This window comes from Vicia villosa, linkage group LG2, assembly GCF_029867415.1.
Source record: "Vicia villosa cultivar HV-30 ecotype Madison, WI linkage group LG2, Vvil1.0, whole genome shotgun sequence".
In the NCBI taxonomy this organism is placed as follows: domain Eukaryota; kingdom Viridiplantae; phylum Streptophyta; class Magnoliopsida; order Fabales; family Fabaceae; genus Vicia; species Vicia villosa.
Genome location: NC_081181.1, coordinates 184,419,156 through 184,438,905, shown reverse-complemented (window position 1 = coordinate 184,438,905; position 19,750 = coordinate 184,419,156). Strand labels below are relative to the sequence as shown.

The following is a 19,750-nucleotide window of genomic DNA, read 5'->3' as shown; positions in this document are numbered from 1 at the left end:
TATTATGTTTGATATTCCAAACACATGAATTAAATTTTGATAAATGATTATAAGTTATAAATATATTAATGTTATCTAACTGAAAATATGATGTCATATTTAATAATTTAGTCATTGATACGTGTAATATGAATCCATATGTTTATTGTTTTTACTTAAAGAGCTAAAAAATTAGATGTATTATTAACTCTTTCATTGTTAACAATTTTGTTTTTGGGATTAACATTGACTAAAATTTGTTAGCATTTTGGTTAAATATATATGGTTGATTTATATAAAAGAACTTTACAAGTAATATTTTGATACATGTAATGTGAAACCTCGACCAGATCCGTGCGATAGCACGGGTTTCCTACTAGTTATGTGGATTAAAATTAAATAAACACCAAATCCTCACGTTCAAAGACTATAACCTATAAAAGAAAAACCATTAGACATTTAGATTATAGCAGAGTTATACTTGAAGTCAAATAGGAGCCTTCTTCATTATCCAATGTATATATTCTAAGATGTAGTCTATTTTTTATCTATGTTGGTAAAATAAATTGTCTAGTAGTAAAAATATCACATAATTATTACAACTATATATGCATGAATTTTATGCATGGGAGTACGAAATAATCATTCATCTCAGAGTGACAAAGAAGTATATGGTAATATGGATGAGTAGGGATCGCGAGTACATGTTCTAGAATCATTGAATCTAAACTAATATATAATGCATTTTCATATTCAATAAATCACCCAAGTGAGCTTATGCATCAACACCTAATACATAAGTTTAGATTGATATTTATCCAAGTTTATCCATGTTCTATAAATAAATTTAAGGGTTAATTATGCCAGGGTCCCGGTAAAAACGCGACCCTGCATTTTTAGTTCCTGTAAAAAATTTCTTCAAATAATGATCCCCATAAATTCTGACGTTAGCATAAATGGTTCTATCCGTTAGTTTCCTCTAACGGTGGATTACGTGGATGGCCACGTAGGTATTGTTTATATTTTTATTTTCGTTCTTAAACATCCCATACTTTTATATCATCTCCATCCATCCCCAAATGAAACCCTAATATTCTTCTCCACCTTTCTCCATCTTTCTTCTCCATCTTTCTATCTGCGCCCCAGGTAATAGGTATGGCCTCTTCTGCTAGTAGAAGCAAAACAGGTTCATATCAATCAGTTTCAAATCGTAGATGGAAGGTATGTGCTTGTAATATGCGTATGGTTTCTTATCGTTGCAAAAATGGTCGCAATCGAGGGAGACTCTTCTGGAGATGTCCGTTTTGGCAAAGCGATGAAACGTGCAATCTATTTGAATGGAATGATGAAATAGGGTCAGGACATGATGCAATTGAGGCTGATGAAGAATGGACAAATGATGCAACAAAGATTAGGGAGATGCAAACTATTGGGACCTTGAAAGAGTTATATGAGCAAGAAGTGAAGAAAAACGTGGAAATGGAGATGAAGCTTGGGTCAGATGGATTATGTGGAAAGATGAAGACAATTTGCCTCATTGTATCATTGATGATCAATTTGTACTTGATTGTTATTTATAAATGTTAGAAGGAATTAGATTAAGGTTAAGCAGAACATGTAGGTTGTAAATATGTAATGTTTAACATAAGTTTATTATGAATTGATTGGATTGTGTTTATTAATGTTTGTGTTGAGTAATAAGAATTGAGTTTATTAATGTTTGTTATAGAATTGCTTAAGCTCTGACTTGTATATAATTGTTATAATTAATGTAATAAGCTATAATTGACTTGTATATAATTGACTTGTAATAAGCTATAATTGACTTAATGTAATAAGCTATAATTGACTTGTATATAATTGCTTAAGCTCTGACTTGAATAACTTTGATGGACATAAGTAGGCATAGCCTTACATTCATATAATTAGTAGACCTTCAAAAAGGTACATTAGTACATTATAAAATAAGTTTCCAACACATCAGTACATTAAATAAGGTTCCAACCCATAAACATAAACTACATCAGTACATTAAAAAAGTAAAAAGATGGTTCCAAAACATTGATTACAAAAAAGGTTGCAAATACATCATCAAACACTTGTTTCAATGAGTCAATCTTTTGTAAATGTCATCCCATTTCTTTGTATTGATTGCACGACAAGTTGAATCCTCACTTGCATCACCTTCCTCAGGGATCACCAAAGGGTCATCTGGTCTTCTTCCAGGTCCTGTAACATCCCTTGTCTTCAGGGTCCTCAGCCGATCACTTTGCCTTTTTGGTACCTGCATATCAGTGTTACTTTTTCTGGGCTTGGTTTAAACTTTTTTTGCTTTCTCTTTAATTGGCTTAGTCTGGATTTTGGCCCTTTTAGGAGCTTGACCAAAGAACATTCTTAGTCCAGACCTAGGCTTAGCAGCAACTGGTGCACTGTCCTGCTCAACTAGTGCGCTGTCTTTTTCTTTCTCATTGGTTTTAGGTTCAGGCTCAACTGGTGTGGTGTCCTGCTCCACTGGTGCATTGGATTTTTCATTCACATTAGGTTCTTGTTCAAGCTCAATTGTTGTAGTGTCCACACGCAAAAGCTGAATGTTTAGTATGTCTTCCCAATCCAGCAAGGCCTCAAGTGTGGAAGCATCCCATTCAGCAAACTTATCAATAGGTGGAGACTTGGTCCCACTTGGTCCATCTCCATTAGATGGTTTTTTTGGTTTCTTTGACTTGACCTTCTTGGGCTGAAACAAACAAATCAAAGTATTCAAATATCAAATAACACATCTTCAATTCAAATATCAAATAACACACAAATCAAAGTACTCAAATACCAAAGTATTCAAATATCAAATAACACACAAATCAAAGTACTCAAATACCAAAGTATTCAAATATCAAATAACACACATACCTTTTTCTTAGCTGCATTAGTAGCTTGGTGAGTTTGACTGGCATGTGTGGGCACATATTCAGCATGTGGAACATCTTCAGCAGCTGGAACATCTTCAGCAGTTTGAATGGCCTGTGTGGGCAAATCTACAACAACAATTTGGGCATTTTTTTTGCAGGTCCTCTTGTTGTGGCCTAACTGAAAACAAACCTTGCATCTATGACTAGTATTGGTCCTATACCACTTATTCAGGTTAGCTTCATCAGGCTCTCTCTTACGTAGCTTCTTTGGCCTACCTGCACCACGTTTATAGAGCGGTGGAAACATGTCTGGATTGTTTGTTCTGGGCCATTTATTATGCCCATTCAGTGGGGTGATTATTTCACTGTAGCATGCCTCATATGTGCTCTTATGGTAACACTTGTTTACATATGACACAGGATCATCCACCTTCCTATATATTGCTGCCACTGCATGTCTGCATGGTTGTTAAGTGCCAAAATGTAGTTATTTTGTGTTTGTAAATAGTGGCACTTATCGATACTTTTTGTTAATACCGTTCGAATAATACCCCGTTTTGTGCATAAATACGCATACTTTGTGAATAGATGTATTTTCATATAATTTTATACTTTTTGATAGTTTTCTATTCATTTTGTAGGTATTGAGGCTTATTTGGAGCATGAGCAATAACGTGGCGAAGACACGGCTTCAAACGCGCGATTTTGAGCGGCGGAATCAATTCATTCGGCAAATAAAGCTCAAAACCAAAGAATAATAAATCACCAACATGGTTGATATGTTGTCATTGTTAGATAGGAAATTGAATAAGCTTTCCAACACTTCGAACCGGGCACAAATCGGAGTTACGGTTCTCAAGTTACGTCATTTTTACTAAAAGCTGTTTTTTCAAGACAGCGAGTTGGGCGCGATGCGCGCTCCTGCGCGCGACGCGCGCTGGACAGATCTGAAAATTTCATAAATAGGCGAAAATTAGATTTTTTAGATGATGTTTTGGGTATTTTTGAACCCCAACTCATCCTAGGTCATTTTTGGGTAGATTTAGCTTGGAGACACCATTGGAGCTTGTAATCGGATGATCGGAGGTCGAATTTCTCATCGATTGGAATTGACAAACCAAGAAATGTTTGGTTCCTCTTCTTCTCTTCTCTTTGTATTTCTCTTTTGGTGATTTTGTATGTAAATACTCTAAACCCATGGATGTTTGTTACTCTTTGTACTAGTTGTATAAAGTTTGCTTTACAAATCTTAATCGGTGTTTCCTTGATCTTTTTGCTTAAATGTTTTGGATTTGTGTTGTTGTAGAAATAGACATCACAAATCTTGATTAGGGGGATATCTGTTAGCTTTTGATTCTAGACATAGGATTGGGGTTAACATCCACTTAATATCTGAGTTTAATGCTTCTGTGTTGTTCGATCGGTTGAGACATCATCGAAAGAGCAATATAGTTGAACTCTGTCGGTGTTGCAGACATGGACATTGATGTGAGGGATATGTGGTGATTCTGACGAGTATTGTAGGTTGAGTACGGCGGAGTGATAAATCTAAGTTTGTGAGGAGTAGTTTAGATTCAAACCAGATAAGCTATTCTCTATCAAAAATGAATTTATTTTATGTTCATATGTTATATTTTTCCCTGTTTGCTTAAAACCCATTTTAACCCAAACTCATAACTAAGAATCCATCGAACGGCGATTCGGTAGCACTAATCTCTGTGGACACGATAAATTCCCGGATAAATACTTCCAAAACTTTTGTTGCTTGCCGCTTTACCGCTCCAACAATGATATACCAACAAGATCCCAAAAATTGTAACTACAAGTATGTTTTTCTAGGTCAACAACATAGCTCTCACTAAAAAGTACATGTGTAACTTGAAAAGATAATCTACCAGCATATGTGGCTAACCAACTTGCACTCTTCTCAATCTCTCTATCTAGCCTTTTCAATGGTTTGGACATTATTTGTCCCTTATATCCTTCCACTTTTTCTCTAAATCAGGCTCTATGGTTTTCACTAAGTCACAGGCTTCAAAAAATGACCAATAATCTGTGTGTTGGTTGCTGAACCAAGTACATCCCCACCCTCATACCTAATGTCTGAGTCTTTTACAAAACACCCTTTAATATAAAACACAACATTGAACCTAGACATGTTCCTGTTGAATACCATTTAAAAAGAAAACCTAGGTTAACAAACATCTACAACAGTTTTCGGTTTCACTATAGCAGTAAAAATGAAACCCTAACATACTATATTGAGATAAAGGGATTTACCTGGGACCACAAGGAGATTGAAGAAAGCAACGCTAAATGGGACCACCATGAACAAGATTTTGCAGCTCACGAACCTAGAGTTTAACTTATGTTTTTGTTTTGTAAAAGTGACAAACGGGAAAAAGAGTTAACTTATGTTTCAAATCTTTCCAAGCTGGCAATAAGATTAAAAATTATCTCCATGTCATACATGTCACGTCATTCACCGTTAATGAAATTTAACAGCGAGGATTAAATTTTCTAACGTCTAATGTTTTAGGGACTAAAGTTTGAAGAAATTTTTTATAGGGACTATTTTTGCAGGGTGGCTAATTTATATGGATAAAAACTTAATTAACCCTAAACTTTAACCAAAACATAAGATAAATATTCATTCAAAATTGAAAAATTAGCAACTATGTAGAAAATGGAATCATCCTTTCTAGACCAACATTCAAGTTCGAAACTATAAGCCTTGTTCATAGTGCAGCTGTAATTCAGCCTTAGCAACTATTAGGTCTTAGAAAATTTAAGTCATTCTCAGCTTACTTCACTAAGGTGCCAAAGTTTTACTTGTTATGTGGCAATTCATTTTAGTTGCCCTATGATAGGCTCTTATAAGTTCAATTATGAGCAATTAAAGAGTAGCATTAGTTCCAACTCAAGTCCCACTTTTCATAATGACTTTGCAATGATTTCTTAGAGATTCAATGATAAGCATTAAGCACAACAATACTTGACATGCTTGCCTGTTCTCTTCATAATATCAATAGACATATTTAATAATCAACACACCATGTCAAAAAAGGAAAACAAAACAACATTTCTATAGGAGTCTAAAATACAAGACAGAACTGGTAATGAAGAATCAACATGCTAAACCATCTTTCAAGCCCTCTGAAAAATAAAGCAGATAACAGTGCTTCCATAAAACATAATTTCTTGTAAAATTAACTATTTTGATACTTAAATATATTTACTTCAGACAAATTGACAGAACTAGGAAAACTGCTTTGTAAGTCTCTAGATGATTCAGTACTAGAGATGCGGAGTGGCCGACCCCAAAAGTGGGATAGCGGGATGATCGCTCGATTTTGTCTTCTTTTTTTTGAAAAATTACATATAATAATTATAAACATATATTTAATGTAAAATTAAACAAATAACTCAACTCAAAAAATATTCATAAATCAAAACACACGTTTCTTGAAGTGCATAAACAACTACAAAGGAAGGGCTCCAGGCGGAGAACAGCTCTGCTCCGCTATCCCGCTATTTAGCCTATAGAGGCTGGCGACTGCTATAGTGTTCTGCACCGCTATGGCTCTTCCCATAGCAGTCGGCCTCCATTCCGCTCCGTTATAGTGGGATAGCGCCGCTATTGACTACTTTGTTCTTTACATAGAAAAAGTCTATGTTGGAGATTTTTTTTATGCTGGTATCACATGTTAAACTAAGAATATCATCTTTAAACAAACAAGTGATTAAATTCTCAACAATTTCTTATACTACGTCTCAATGTATCGTATAAGTCACGTCTTTTGCAAATTATATTACTACTATAAGTGATAGCAGAGATTTTTGGTGGAAACTAGAAACAAATTCAAAGTGACAGTATACTAATGGTAGTATTATAAGTACAATACATCAATAAATTTTAAGAAAAAATAAGAGCAACAACTCCCAAGTGAAAAACAACTCCCAAGTGAAAGGCAATGAGACCCAAAACTACATATAAAATCAGAATTCACAATATGCTCATTCTCTAACTAACTCTTTCCTGTAACTATTATAGGCATTGCTTAAGCAAATGTATATGGTTTTCTTTCTTGGTTCACTATCAATCTCTTGACATGTGCTGATGTCCATGATCCTATCACATATCACATGTTATCTAAAATTATTCTCTAAAATATATAAAGCAACGGTTATCTATAAGGTGTTGCCCTTTAGTATAAAAACCAAGGTAATCAAAATCAGATTGGACTTCACACCTGGTTTAAGGTTTTTAAGGTTAAATCAGGTTGAATCGAGGTTGAACTGGATTTAATTAAATAATATTTTTATATTAATTTATTATATTAAAAAATATTTTTTAATAATATATTAATTAATTAAACAAAAATTATAATTAAAAAATAATAACATACTTATGCACTCCAAATTTTTCTGGGCAAGTTTAATGATATATGTCACTAAAACGACCTTAAAAAACCCTTTTTATAATCTCAATTCATATTAAACCCCTATATTACCTGTGGATTTTTTATAATCCCAATTCATATTAAAATCTTATACTTCTTAGTCTTCATCCTATACTTGTTACCCACTTTTTTTTCATTTCTCATCTGTCTTAGTATTCTTCATCCTATACTTCTTACCATTATCTTTCCTCTACAATTACCAACTCTTTCAAAATTAAACTCTTTCAATATGCAAATTTTCTTTATCTAACATTGATCAATGGTTTTGTGGACTAAATAGACCGGATAATGGTGCAGTTCCTGGTTCTTTTAGTTTCACGTCGTGTTTCTTTTGTTTCTATGGAATGAAAATGTGGGATGAATTTAAATATGAACACAAAAATTTTAAAAATTATTAAAAAAAACCCAAAAAAATTAACAACAAATCATTTGAATACTTTATTCTAAGAAAAAATTTAAAAATTGATGAATCTTTCTTAAATTATTTAAATTTCTTAAAATTTCACATAATCAAATACATTAGAATAAGCTATGTTATTTATGTTTTTAACGACAAAAGTGATTTTACATAAGTTTTTTTTAACTGAAATTTGATATATAAAAAGAAGATTACAAAAAATATAGGGGGACATCAACCAAAACCCTATCACTCAGAAACGAATCTAAAGAATAGCATTCCTAGCTCATTCTTTACAAAATCTACCCTTAGACTAATCAAGATGAAATCAAAAACAGAAAAATCATTAAGGTTAAGTCCTATGTTAGCAAGTGCGTCAGCACAACTGTTTCTATCCCTAAAAATGAATATCTTAACTTATTTGTTAAATACTGCTGATAATTTTTTATCGACAAAAATAAGACTCATAAGTTAATATAAGAATTTAAGATAAAACAATAATAAAGATAAAAACAGAATCAAAATTACATTTATGATATTTCAAAGGAAAAAATGTTTAAAAAATGGTATTTTTAACTGAAATGTTTTATTGCAAGAAATTTAGTTCTTAGGAGATTATAATGAAGTATTTGTACAATCATAAATACATGCAACATGAAAATTAGGATTAATTCATTAATCATTAACATAAATTTCTAAAATATGAAGAGGAGACTTGGACATGTTAAAAAACATATAAATATTAAATTTTGAAAGTTTCAAAGATTTAAAAAGAGAAGACATCACTTCAAACTCAACTCTAAAATAAAGAAAAGAAAAAGAACAATCTACCATAAAACTCATACATTCATGATAAAACATAAATTTATAATAACACATCATTCTCATCAATTTAATAGCTATATAACAAAACAAATGAAAATTTAAGACATGTATATTTAATGACTCAACCACACTCATCATGAATATTTAATGTTTGGTTTAAACAACAATTCTGCAAAAATTTAATCCATATGCGTCACAATGTAAATATATTTTATACTGTCAGTTAATTATAACCGTTAAATTTTAATATGTATTTGACTTTTTATTTAATCAGAATCAAAGTATTACAATTTACATATGAATGATTGTGATGCATCGATGATGTAAAACTTTTTATCAGTGTTTAAAAACCGGACCGAACTGGCCGGTCGAAACAGTCGAATTGGGAACCGATCAGGTAACCGGCCTGATTCAATAGCTGGATCCAAAATATCATTGAACCGGTCAAAACTGACGGTTTTTCTAAACCGACGGTTTAAGTGCATTTTTTATTTTTTTTCCATTTAAAAAAATTAAAACGACGTCGTTTTGATTATATTAATGAAAAATTAAAATAAAAAATAAAAAAATAAAAAAATATTGCAGATACGGTTGCTTTTGTTACCGATGATTTTAATATTGAAGAAGAAGATCCCAACATTGAAACAATTTTTCCTTTCTTGAAATTAAATTTAGTAAACAATGAAATTATTTTGTTATAAATTATTGAATTAGATTATGTTGCGATTAAGCTTTGTTTGCAATTATACATTATAATTTTGTACTATTTTACTGTGTGTAATACCTATGTTTAAAATATGAATTTAAACTATGAACTTGTGAATTTATTTATTTTATGATATTTTCAAAAATTTAAGTGTTAGTTGTATTTTGTAGAGATTGAATCATCTGGTTGGACAGGTTTTATACCTATATAATTTTATTATAACGACCGATCTATTCAACCGAGTTATCTGGTTTAATTCGGTTTAGTCATACGGTTCGACCAATGACCCAGTGATTTGACCAATAAATCAATGACCTAGTATCCTCACCGATTTGATGTCCGGTCCAATTTTTAAAACAATATTTTTTATACTACGAATGCTTACCAATTAATCTCATTCTATAAACATGCAAAGTTTCATTAAACACCTCACCTCATATGCATGATCAATATATAGAGTAGACATTGTGACATTAAATTACATGCACAAAAGTAAAATATTATAATCAAGAATTCCATGAAAAAAAATTCTAAATTAGCCATTTGGTCTATGAGATTTAATGTTTTTAATCAAATAAAAAATCTAATTGTACATCATTTAAAATAATATTGTTGTTATTTTATAATAAAGAGGGGATGTGATGAAGACCAACACTCTCCCGGGAAAAAGATCTTCTAAACTGACTTTTCTTTTTGGGGATGATGCTTCAATATAGATAACTCCCTTTGCGGATTTATGAAGTTTTCTCGTTTTGATTTGCTCGCACTCTCGAGGAGGATGCTAATATTATATCAAAGTCGTACTTATCCTTCATTCAAAATCTATCTAAGGCGAAGAATATGGAGCATTTATTTTAGATTACTCACAAAATTATCAAGCTCCTTCTTTGTTCTCTCTTGTCGCTGCTGGCAGAGGAGGCGTCTTGGTTGTTAGAAATCCCTCCAATGGAAGGGTAAATGCAAATATATGGAGAAGAAATGCTCTACCACTTTAGAAGGATTTGGTTAGTTGCAAAAGAAGGTCAAGCTTGTTGAATTTTTGCAACAGGATGCAAAGACCCATTACTCCCTTTCTACTATGGCTTCTCGAGTAACCGATCTAGAGTCTGATAATAAGAAAGAGGAGTAGTGGTGCCAGGATGCCTCCGATAGTGCTACTATGAGATGACCCATTATGCCGAGGAGGATTGAAAAACTCTACAATGGGAGGCCGGGGCTTATGTCAAGGCCTTGAAAAACTCTTGAAGATTAGGTTTCCTGATCTAACGGTGATGCTTCGTGATTCCCACCAACGAACTATGTAAATTATGTATAGGGTCCACAATTAGGTCATAAAATAGGTGAAGAGGTTATTCCATAATGCTCTAATTCCTGTTGAAGAGATTAACATTTTCCAAGTGTGGTGTCGTTTTTTTTACCTCCCCGTTTTACTTGGGAGGACGGCACGCTAGACCCTTCACGCAAAATTTTGGAAGGAGAATGCGCCCGTGGCGGGATGAATTTTGTTTCAGTTCTTCCTACGATATCACACGAACTTTTTAATTGTCCTAACGAGTAGGATAGGGGAAAAAGATCTCAAATAAACCCTAGGAGTTTGCTAAGTGTGGGGATTCACCTAGACTAGAAATTCTGGAGTCCGGGGGGTCGGTTATACATAGGGAAGAGTTTAAGCACCATACATATCCGTAGTACTCTACGGGAACCTTCTCTGTGTCAATGTGATTGTGTTTGTTGCTTGTTATTGGGAAAGTTTCTCCTTTGTGTTAGGAGAGAGAATTGAATTGAATGAAAAGAAAGACAGACTGACTGACTATTTTTGGTATTTTATTAGCTCGCTGGGATTCCTTGTGAACCTCATGCCTACATATCCCTAATGGAAGTCAGAGCTTAATGTAGTTCGGGGAACTAATTAGGGAAATTAATGATTTTTGGTGCCTTGCTTGAAGCTCAAGGTTGAAGCTTGAATTAAATCTCTGTTTACAGTAAAGAGACATGAAATCATCTTTACAGAGAGGTATTTCTACTATTCCACCACAAACATTTTTAAAGTGACAGAAAAGCTAAAAAAATGTTTCATTAAGAGAGGGAGCCTACTTGGTTGATCAAGTATGACAGCCAACATGCCTCTTGAATGAAAGATTCTCAACCAAATTAGGGAAAGGGTCGTACAAGTCTGGGTGTGTTGCCAGAGCATGCCTTTCACGAGTCCTAAATGGGAGAATGTTTGAAATGATGATTTGTTTGAAATGATTGTTTGTTTGTGGTGAGATAAGAGAAATATCTACCTATGAAGATGAGCTATGTCTATCTATTGTTTAAAAGATTTGATTTTTAGTTGGCTTGCATGAGGCCCAAGCTTGAGGCTTTTTGATTGATTTTATTATTTATTGACCTTGAGAGATAACTCTACTGGGGATTTACTTAAATTAAGAAGTTTTTGTGTTCTGTACAAAGCCCAGAATTGAGGCTGACTCTAGTTGGAGAGTGTTTATTTGATGGATTTTATTTGGTGTTCTGTACAAAGCCCAGAATTGAGGCTGACTCTACTTAGGGAGACTCTTTTTGTGCCTTGTATGAAGCCCAAGGTTGTGGCTACTCCGGCTAGGGAAAACATTGTTTTCTGCCTTGTACAAAGCCCAAGGTTGTGGCTGACTGTTGAGGAAACTGAGTATGGATGACTCTATGGGGAAAAGATCCCAGAGGTTAGGAATCTTTGACACAGGAAATGTGGTTTATCTGCCTTGTACAAAGCCCAAGGTTGTGGCTGACTCTTAACTGGGGAAGTTATTATTTGATGCCTTGTATGAAGCCCAAGGTTGAGGCTGACCCTTTCCATGGGATTTGACTCTTTTTATTGACTGAGATTGGAGGCTGACCCTTTCCAGGGGATTTTTAACTCTTTTTATTGACTGAGATTGGAGGCTGACCCTTTCCAGGGGATTTTAATGATGGCAGAAAGATTATCTAATTGAGACTTCTTGTTTTAAAGCCCAAGATTAAGGCTGACTCTTGCTGAGGATAAGCAAATATGGATCCTAGACTCTGCTAAGAAAGATTGACGAAGATAAGGGTGACAGAGACTGTCCATGTCTCTCATTCCAAAAGGTGTACTCAATATGAGACTGAGACAAATCTTAGCTTGTTTAAAGTCTGGTTTAAAGTGGAAGAAACTCACCAGGATAGGCTAAAAGGTGACTAAAGACCTGTTCCTATGTTTATAAGAAACCTGATGGGTCCTTGTATACAAGCTCAAGAGGAAGCTGGAAATGCTTTTAAGAAGCCTGTGGGTCCTTGTACAAAGCCCAAGAGGAGGCTAATCGAGGGTCATCGAGGGTCCTTGTTATAGCACAAGAGGAAGCTATGTGGTTTTGAACTTATTTTGGCTTTAAGCAAATGGGTAAGAGGTTTCACCGGGAATAATTCCTCTTGGGTGGATGTGTCCTAGTTTGGGTTCTAAGGCTTTTTCAAGATGTTTCACCGGGAATAATTCATCTTGAGGGTTTGAACTAAAGATCTCTAATTAGGAATGAGCCTTCACCGGGAAGACATTCTCAATCCTAGGCCATAGTCCTATAATATATATAGTTTAACTGTCCTAAGGTTTACACTCAAACGTAGTTCTAATATATAAACTGTTCTATATTTGACAGTAATTTAAATAAAGACTGTAAATTTGAAAGCTATAAAGCCTAACCTGGATGGAGTGGAGGCCTTTGAAGATGTATGTACAAAGCCTTACCAGCAATTTTTTGTTGTTTTATTGATAACAGTTGAATATTTATAATAAACAGTTAAAGGTTTTTGAAAACAGAAGAAGTGAAGATGGACATAGGTCACATAGGTATCTGAAGAGTTTCACCGGGAATAATGTCATTCAAATACCAGAAGAATGTTTGGAAAACAGAAAGAAGATTTTGTAAATACAGTTTTGAAAACAAACTAAGAAAAGAAAGAAGGTGTTGGGTCTTACACTCTATTAGAGGCCCAGAAGAAATGATTTACTGTTTATGAAAAACAGTTGAAAAGATTTGAAATGACACAAGGCTTTGTTGTCCGAAAACCTTAGTTGTCTGTTTAATTAAGGTTTGAAAACAGTTTTGAAAATTGACAAAAGTCAACTTAATTAGGGTTTAGACAAAGTCCATACCTAATTAAGACCTACATGATTAGGGTTTTATCACAAAAATATTTACAAGAGATTAGGTTTTTGAAAATCAATAGAAAACCATATTTAAAGTATTTTAAAATACTTAAAAATGTGTTATTTTAAACCTAAAAAATATATATTAAATAAATAATATTTTTTGTGATTTTTTGGGTTGTTCCTAAAATAGATATATTAAATGATAAGTGTGTGAAAAATGAAGTGAAAATGATTTAATTTAATAGGTGAATGAATTAGTTAAAGTTGTGTAGAAAAATAGAATGAACAAGTGATAAAAAAATGTTTTTGTCTCCACCAAGGTTTGAACCCACGCCCTTTATGTTACTAGCCCAAAACAACACCACTGAGCCAACGCGCGCTTGGTGACAAGGTAATGGTTCTATTGCAATACATATGTTATTCAAGTGTATAGAAGCAAAAAAAAAGAAATAAAATCAAAAGGTCTGGGGCGAGGGGGATTCGAACCCTAGACCTCGGGCACGCGCAACACACAAACACTCTTTACCACCGGGCTATAACGATTTAGTCGTTTATGAAACAACCACCATTCAAAATAAAATAAACTTCAGCCCTGAATTTGAATTTTGCGCGCCACCACCATTGTCATCTTCAACCTCAAGCTCTCATATTTTTGAAATTCTGAACTCTCTCAATTCTCAACCATTTGCAAAGATGTAAATACCAAACTTGCTCTAAATCCTCTCACGATTTCAAATATGTAACTAACATGAATTTATATTAACTACATCTATTGAATTATCTAAAATACGTGAAGAACCCTAAAATTTGAAATTTAAATTAAATGGCTATACTGAAGTATAAATGACTGATGATAGAGGGCTTTTAATCCTCTGATGATGCTGAATGAAATGGTATTGAGTTTTAACCAAAAAGGTACACGAATTAAAGATATGGAGTTGAGAAACTTACCTATGAAAATGGAGGTCGTGAGGATGCTGGAGAACACCTGGGCTTGTATGAATGATCCTAAAAGCTTCCTTGGGACTCAGTGATGCTAACTGAATACTTATTATGACTTGAATACCTCAGAATTGTTCTACCCGACCCCTTCGATTTGAGCTTCAAGTGAACATGGAGGTTGATGAATCTGCTGTTACAGATGAGCTGCGACCATCTGAATAGCTTCACCACACCCTAAGGAACGTGTTTGGATGCTTGGCTTTGCTTGACACCTTCTGAAGTGCTCTATGGACCTCCAACTGCACGAGCTCCAAAATGAAAGCAACAATGGTGTTCCTCCACTTACAGAAGTGATCCAGGTACTTGGATCACCTCAAATGAACCCCCTTGAGATGTTAGAATGCTTACTTTCCAAATAAGAGCTCTGGTTTGAAGAAAACGATTCTTCTTGCCAAAGAACTTTGAAAAATCATAAGCATGAGAGAGAGAGAGAGAGAGAGAGAGAAGGAGAAAGCAAGGAATAGAGTTGCTTTGGTGTGTTTGATACTGAGGAATGCACTTGTATTTATAGGCAAATGGTTCTGTACAGATTGAGGGAGTGAGCTTGCTTAATGAGAGAGTTTTGGTTTCTTGGCCATGAAGGAATTCAAGGAATATCCAAAATGTGATCATTTCATTTTCGAGCTAGCTCCCTATTGTCGCACGCTCGCGAAAAATGAACAGAGTCGCCACCAATATATTTATCCCATAAGGGAAAGGAATATCAGGAAACCTAACAAAGCAAGGAACATGGTCTTGCGACCAGAGAATCTAGGTACAGGAGTCGGTTACGCAAGGGGAAGGTATTAGCACCCCTCACGCCCATCGTACTCGATGGTATCCACCTATGTTTGTTTCTATCTAAAGGGTGTGTAACTATGTCTATGTCTAAATGCGAAATGAATGCAAAATGTAGGGAAAATAAAGAATTGTACTCGCACGGGCCCTACCCCGCTGCCTACGTATCCTTTTCAGGAATCAGAGTTACCGTAGCTCGGCTAAATATTTTCTGTTTGTTTTTGTGTTTTTTAGTTGGGCGGAGTTAACGCTCGCGCTCTTGCATAAGGGATCGACCTAGGATGCAATAGAGCGGAGATAACAATGCCCTTAAGAAAGGAGAGAGAAGAGAGAGAGTTTGAGCGTTTCGAGGAAATCCCTAAAGCAAGGGAAACTCGAGTTACTCTATGGTTTGTGTTTTTTAGAAGTGAGAACTTACGCCCGAATGGAACCCTAAAGCAAGGGAGATCCAAGCACTCGAACATTCCCTAAAGCAAGGGATGTTCAAGCTTCCATTCCCTTTTTAAGATTTTTCACTTTGATTATTAGTGTTTTAAGTGTTTTCTTTGTATTTTTTTATGGGGATTTTATTTGAGTATTTATTAATGCTTTATGGTTGTAAAAGAAAAAGAATGAGAAAGAGGGAACTATTCCTAATTTCTAAATCTATGTTGATTACTTCTAATTCCTAATAGAAAATGAGGAAGAAAAGTTTTATTCAAGCATTTCACAATATAAGAAAAATATTCACCCAAATAAAGGGAACGAAATCTAAACTATTTATGAAAATATTTACAAGCAATTTCATTTTTATTTCATGTGAGAAACTAATTTTGAATTATCAAAGAAACTAAGTATTTATTTTTTTTATCTATTATGGTTTACCAACCAATCAAACTTAAAAGGAGTCAACAATTAAAAAACCAATTACAGAAAATAAAGTTCTAAAAAATCTAATTGGGTGGAAAATGTTTTTTAGTCAATTTTTATTCAAGGGCAAAAACAAATAATATGCAAAAGAATGCAAGAAAAACCAAATTTGTTATTTATTAACTATTAGACAGGGGTGTATCAGTAGAATCCATATGGACTAAGGTCTGTTTGCAAAAGCGCTTGGGCCCGTGACCGGAGTGGTGTAGGAAGCAAAGGGGCGTTTGGCCCGGTTCATTAAACACGTGGTACCTTAACAAATGGAGGTGCAGTTCCAACAGTGTAGTAAGGCCCAAAGCGTACACAGCCTATTGCAAAACTACTTGATTCACTCTTAGTCAGCCTATTATTACTATTGTTATTTTTATGGATGGTCACGTGAATGTAACATACGCATAACATGGAATATCAATTGGTCAGTATGGACTTTAATGAGATAAAGACAAAACACAAATCCAGCTAATTACAAATCGCCACCTCATCAAACAATCGTTTGCATGAGGACAAAAAGGCCAAGAAATGGGAATTTAAACCAGTATCAGCATGCCACGTAGGAGATGGAAAAAGAAAATAAAGCAAAGGCACGCCGGCGCCGGAGGGACCTCCGGTCGTCTTCTCCGGTGGCTTCCACGGCGGAGTTTCCACGAACGGCGTAGAAATTCGTCAAACCACCACCGTCTGACTCGGTTTTTCGTGTAGATTACAGATCCGGCCTTACATTCTTCTAAATGTTTCTCTAACTACTTAGCCGAAGCAACACATAAAACCCTAACCAACAAGACTCCACAAGAAAATGAGATCCAGACCTATCAATACATTCACAAGCATGCATAGAACTCAAATATAAGATACAATCGTCAAAACCGCGAGCATAGCACAAGAAACGAGTCATATTATCAGAATCCAGAGTCAACACAGATCACGAGATTATGAACCTATGCATATGGTCTTAAAGCGTTTAACTACAATGCTGAAGAGTTACAAGTGTTTACCTGAGCGCTCCTTGATTCCGTAGAGGAAGAAAGCTATATGAATCCGATCCTCCGACGATAACACCGCGTACGTGTGAATCGGCTCCTCCTAGCGCGAATCTTCGACTGAGGGATCGATCTGGTTTTTTGCTAAGAATCCTGCTTGTGTTGAAGGTGATGGTGTTGTTCAGTGTTGCATAGTGATGGCGAAAGAGGATCGTGGTTGTTGCTAAAGGTTGAATGGAAGGAACGGTGGCCGGAGTTAGTTATTGTAGTTGGTTAGGGTGGCCGGAGTTAGTTATTATAGTTGGTTAGGGTGGTGGAAAGGTTGCTTGGGAGAGGGAGGAGAGAGAGCACGAGGGAGTGAGAAAGAAGAGAGTGTGTGAGTTTTTGTGAATAGTGAGTGTGTGGGTTTTGAATTGTAACTCTCCTGTAATGATTGCTGCAGCCTTGCATTTATATTGTCAATCATTGGTTTGTGATTCACAATCCTTGAATGTGGGACTCTAGAGTAGTTTGCAATGTGCCATTTTCATTTTCTTCAATGTGGGGCTTGAAGTATGTTTGTGTGTTGCCATGGTTGTGAAGCTTGGTGAGTAAACTTGCAACATGCATGGTTTCATGCAAACTTTTAAATGAATGGTATTTGCATGGCATATGGAGAGTGTATGAATGATTTTATACTCTATGCTGCAGCAACAGTGACAGTAACAAAATCATGCCCAAACCTCCACTTTGTGTACTCATATCTCATGCCACGGATGATCAAATGGTGCAAGAATGATGTCATAGTAAAGAAGACATGGGATAGAACAAGATTGGTGTTGAAAGTGTCTCAAAATAAGACTTAGAGGTGGGAGGAAAATAGTCGTGAACTCATGCGATTCCCACTGCACACGCAGGGCAAAGAACTAGGCTATGCGCAGTCAGATTATGACTTTGTGAGGGTGGTACTTTGAGCCTCTCTACCTTGCTCAATACATGTCCAAAATCAGTGATATTGGTCTCGATGGATAGAGGACATAGCAAAGAATAGTTTAGAATCAGGCTTGTTTAAGATAGTGACTTGTGGAGGAAGAAAAAAGCATTGAGATTTGGCCCACCACATGTTTGCTGAAATGCCTTGCGTGCCCAGCATTTTGTGCCTTGGCTGCCTGCAAAGTTTGGTCAGGGTTGGGGCACCACTTTGAGGACTTGTATCTCACTCAATTTTTGTCCGATTGTACCCATTCTTGTTTCAATGGATAGAGGGGATGGCAAGGAAGAGAATGATACCAAGTTTGCATTCATGGCACTTCTGTAGAACTCTAAAAATGGCTGGAGATTTGGCATGCCACGTGTTTGTAAAAATGCCAGGTCATGACCTGACTTGTGACCTGGAATATGACTTGGTTCAAATGAGTTTTCAGCAACTTCAAACCACGTACTTTATCTCTTCATACAGGCTTCAAATGAAAAAGTATCCAACTACAAAGTTGTTCTCCTCCATGAGAGGAACAACTTTGATGTTGGAAATTTCTCCAAAAACTGCCATTTGCCACGTGTAAATCAGGGTTGAAGTGGACTGTTCATCAAGATTTAAAACCTTCAAAAATTTTCTAAGCGTTGAAACTTTCCATTTTTGTCATTTTTCTATTTTTGGCAACTTTTGCCGAACTCCCGATTTTATCCATTCTTCGACTTTTCTTGATTAATTTTCCACCAAAAGTCAATATTTGAATAATTTTCCCGATTTTGACCCAAAAGTCAACTGTTCCGATTTTCCGACTATTGATGAAATTCCCGATTAAATCTCTCCCAATCAAATCCAGTCACACAAACACCCCCACAGGGTCAGCATGAGAAGTTTTCCACACATAGAAACCGTTCCTGATTAAATGTTGACCAGAAAGTCAACTGGTTGACTTTGGTCAAAGAAACCCTGACTTAAAGAACCGGATGATTTGCAAGCCATTATCCTTCAACCAATGCCTTGACTTGAGACAGAGAGAGATTCCAATCCAGGAGGACTTCCTTGAACATAGAACCACATGATTATACCTCAGTTTCCTTATTCTCTGATCAAAATTCTTTGCAATAGAGCTTTTTCTTGCTGGCCTTTGAATAGCACCAATGATATGCATGCATGGGTATGGATTATGACCTAGGTGATGTATATACATGAAAGTGAAGCCTAAGCCAGTTAGAAGTAAAGGGGTAGGACAAATTTGGGGTATGACAGCTGCCCCTATTTAATCGTCTTAAACCTGAAGGTGAGATTGGCGTTAGCCTTTCGAACATTCGAGGTAGAAGAAGATTAAATACCAAGGTACCAGAAATTTGTCCTAAAGAGAAGATGGTGTAAGTGTTATCCTTATTTTTGTTTTGATATCTGCTGGGGAAAGAGAAATTTATTGTTTTTCTAGTGGAAATTTATGGTGAGTAATTGGATTTGAGTGGTGGTAGCTTGTAACGTAGCCTAGGTGCCAATACAAGGTTCCCAAAAGAAATGTTTCATGAAACAATGACTGAAAGGAAATAGATCTCGTGCGATCTACGACTCAACATCAGGAGAAGACCTCGTACGATCTTCAAGACAGAAAGGAAACAGACCTCGTGCGATCTTACGACTCAACATCAGGAGAAGACCTCGTGCGACCTTCAAAACAGGAGGAAGAGTAGATCTCGTACGACC

General features: G+C 35.4%; 2 protein-coding genes across 2 annotated transcripts in view; one reads left to right on the top strand and one right to left on the bottom strand.

Annotated features, from left to right (window-relative positions):
• Positions 1 to 1,134: 1,134 nt before the first annotated feature.
• On the top strand, positions 1,135 to 1,566 carry LOC131650839 (uncharacterized). Its single transcript, XM_058920550.1, has one exon. It carries the CDS (start codon positions 1,135 to 1,137, stop codon positions 1,564 to 1,566), a length of 432 nt encoding a protein of 143 aa, XP_058776533.1.
• Positions 1,567 to 4,902: 3,336 nt separating this feature from the next.
• Positions 4,903 to 19,750, bottom strand: part of LOC131650837 (uncharacterized) — a 38,005-nt gene continuing 23,157 nt past the window's right edge. Inside the window, exon 4 of the mRNA XM_058920549.1 lies at positions 4,903 to 5,044. Within this exon, the coding sequence (XP_058776532.1) occupies positions 4,903 to 5,044 (142 nt within the window). The remainder of the gene's footprint in view (positions 5,045 to 19,750) is intronic.

Coding starts and splice junctions, on each gene's coding strand:
- LOC131650839 (XM_058920550.1), top strand. CDS start 1,135: ATGGCCTCTTCTGCTAGTAGAAGCAAAACAGGTTCATATCAATCAGTT.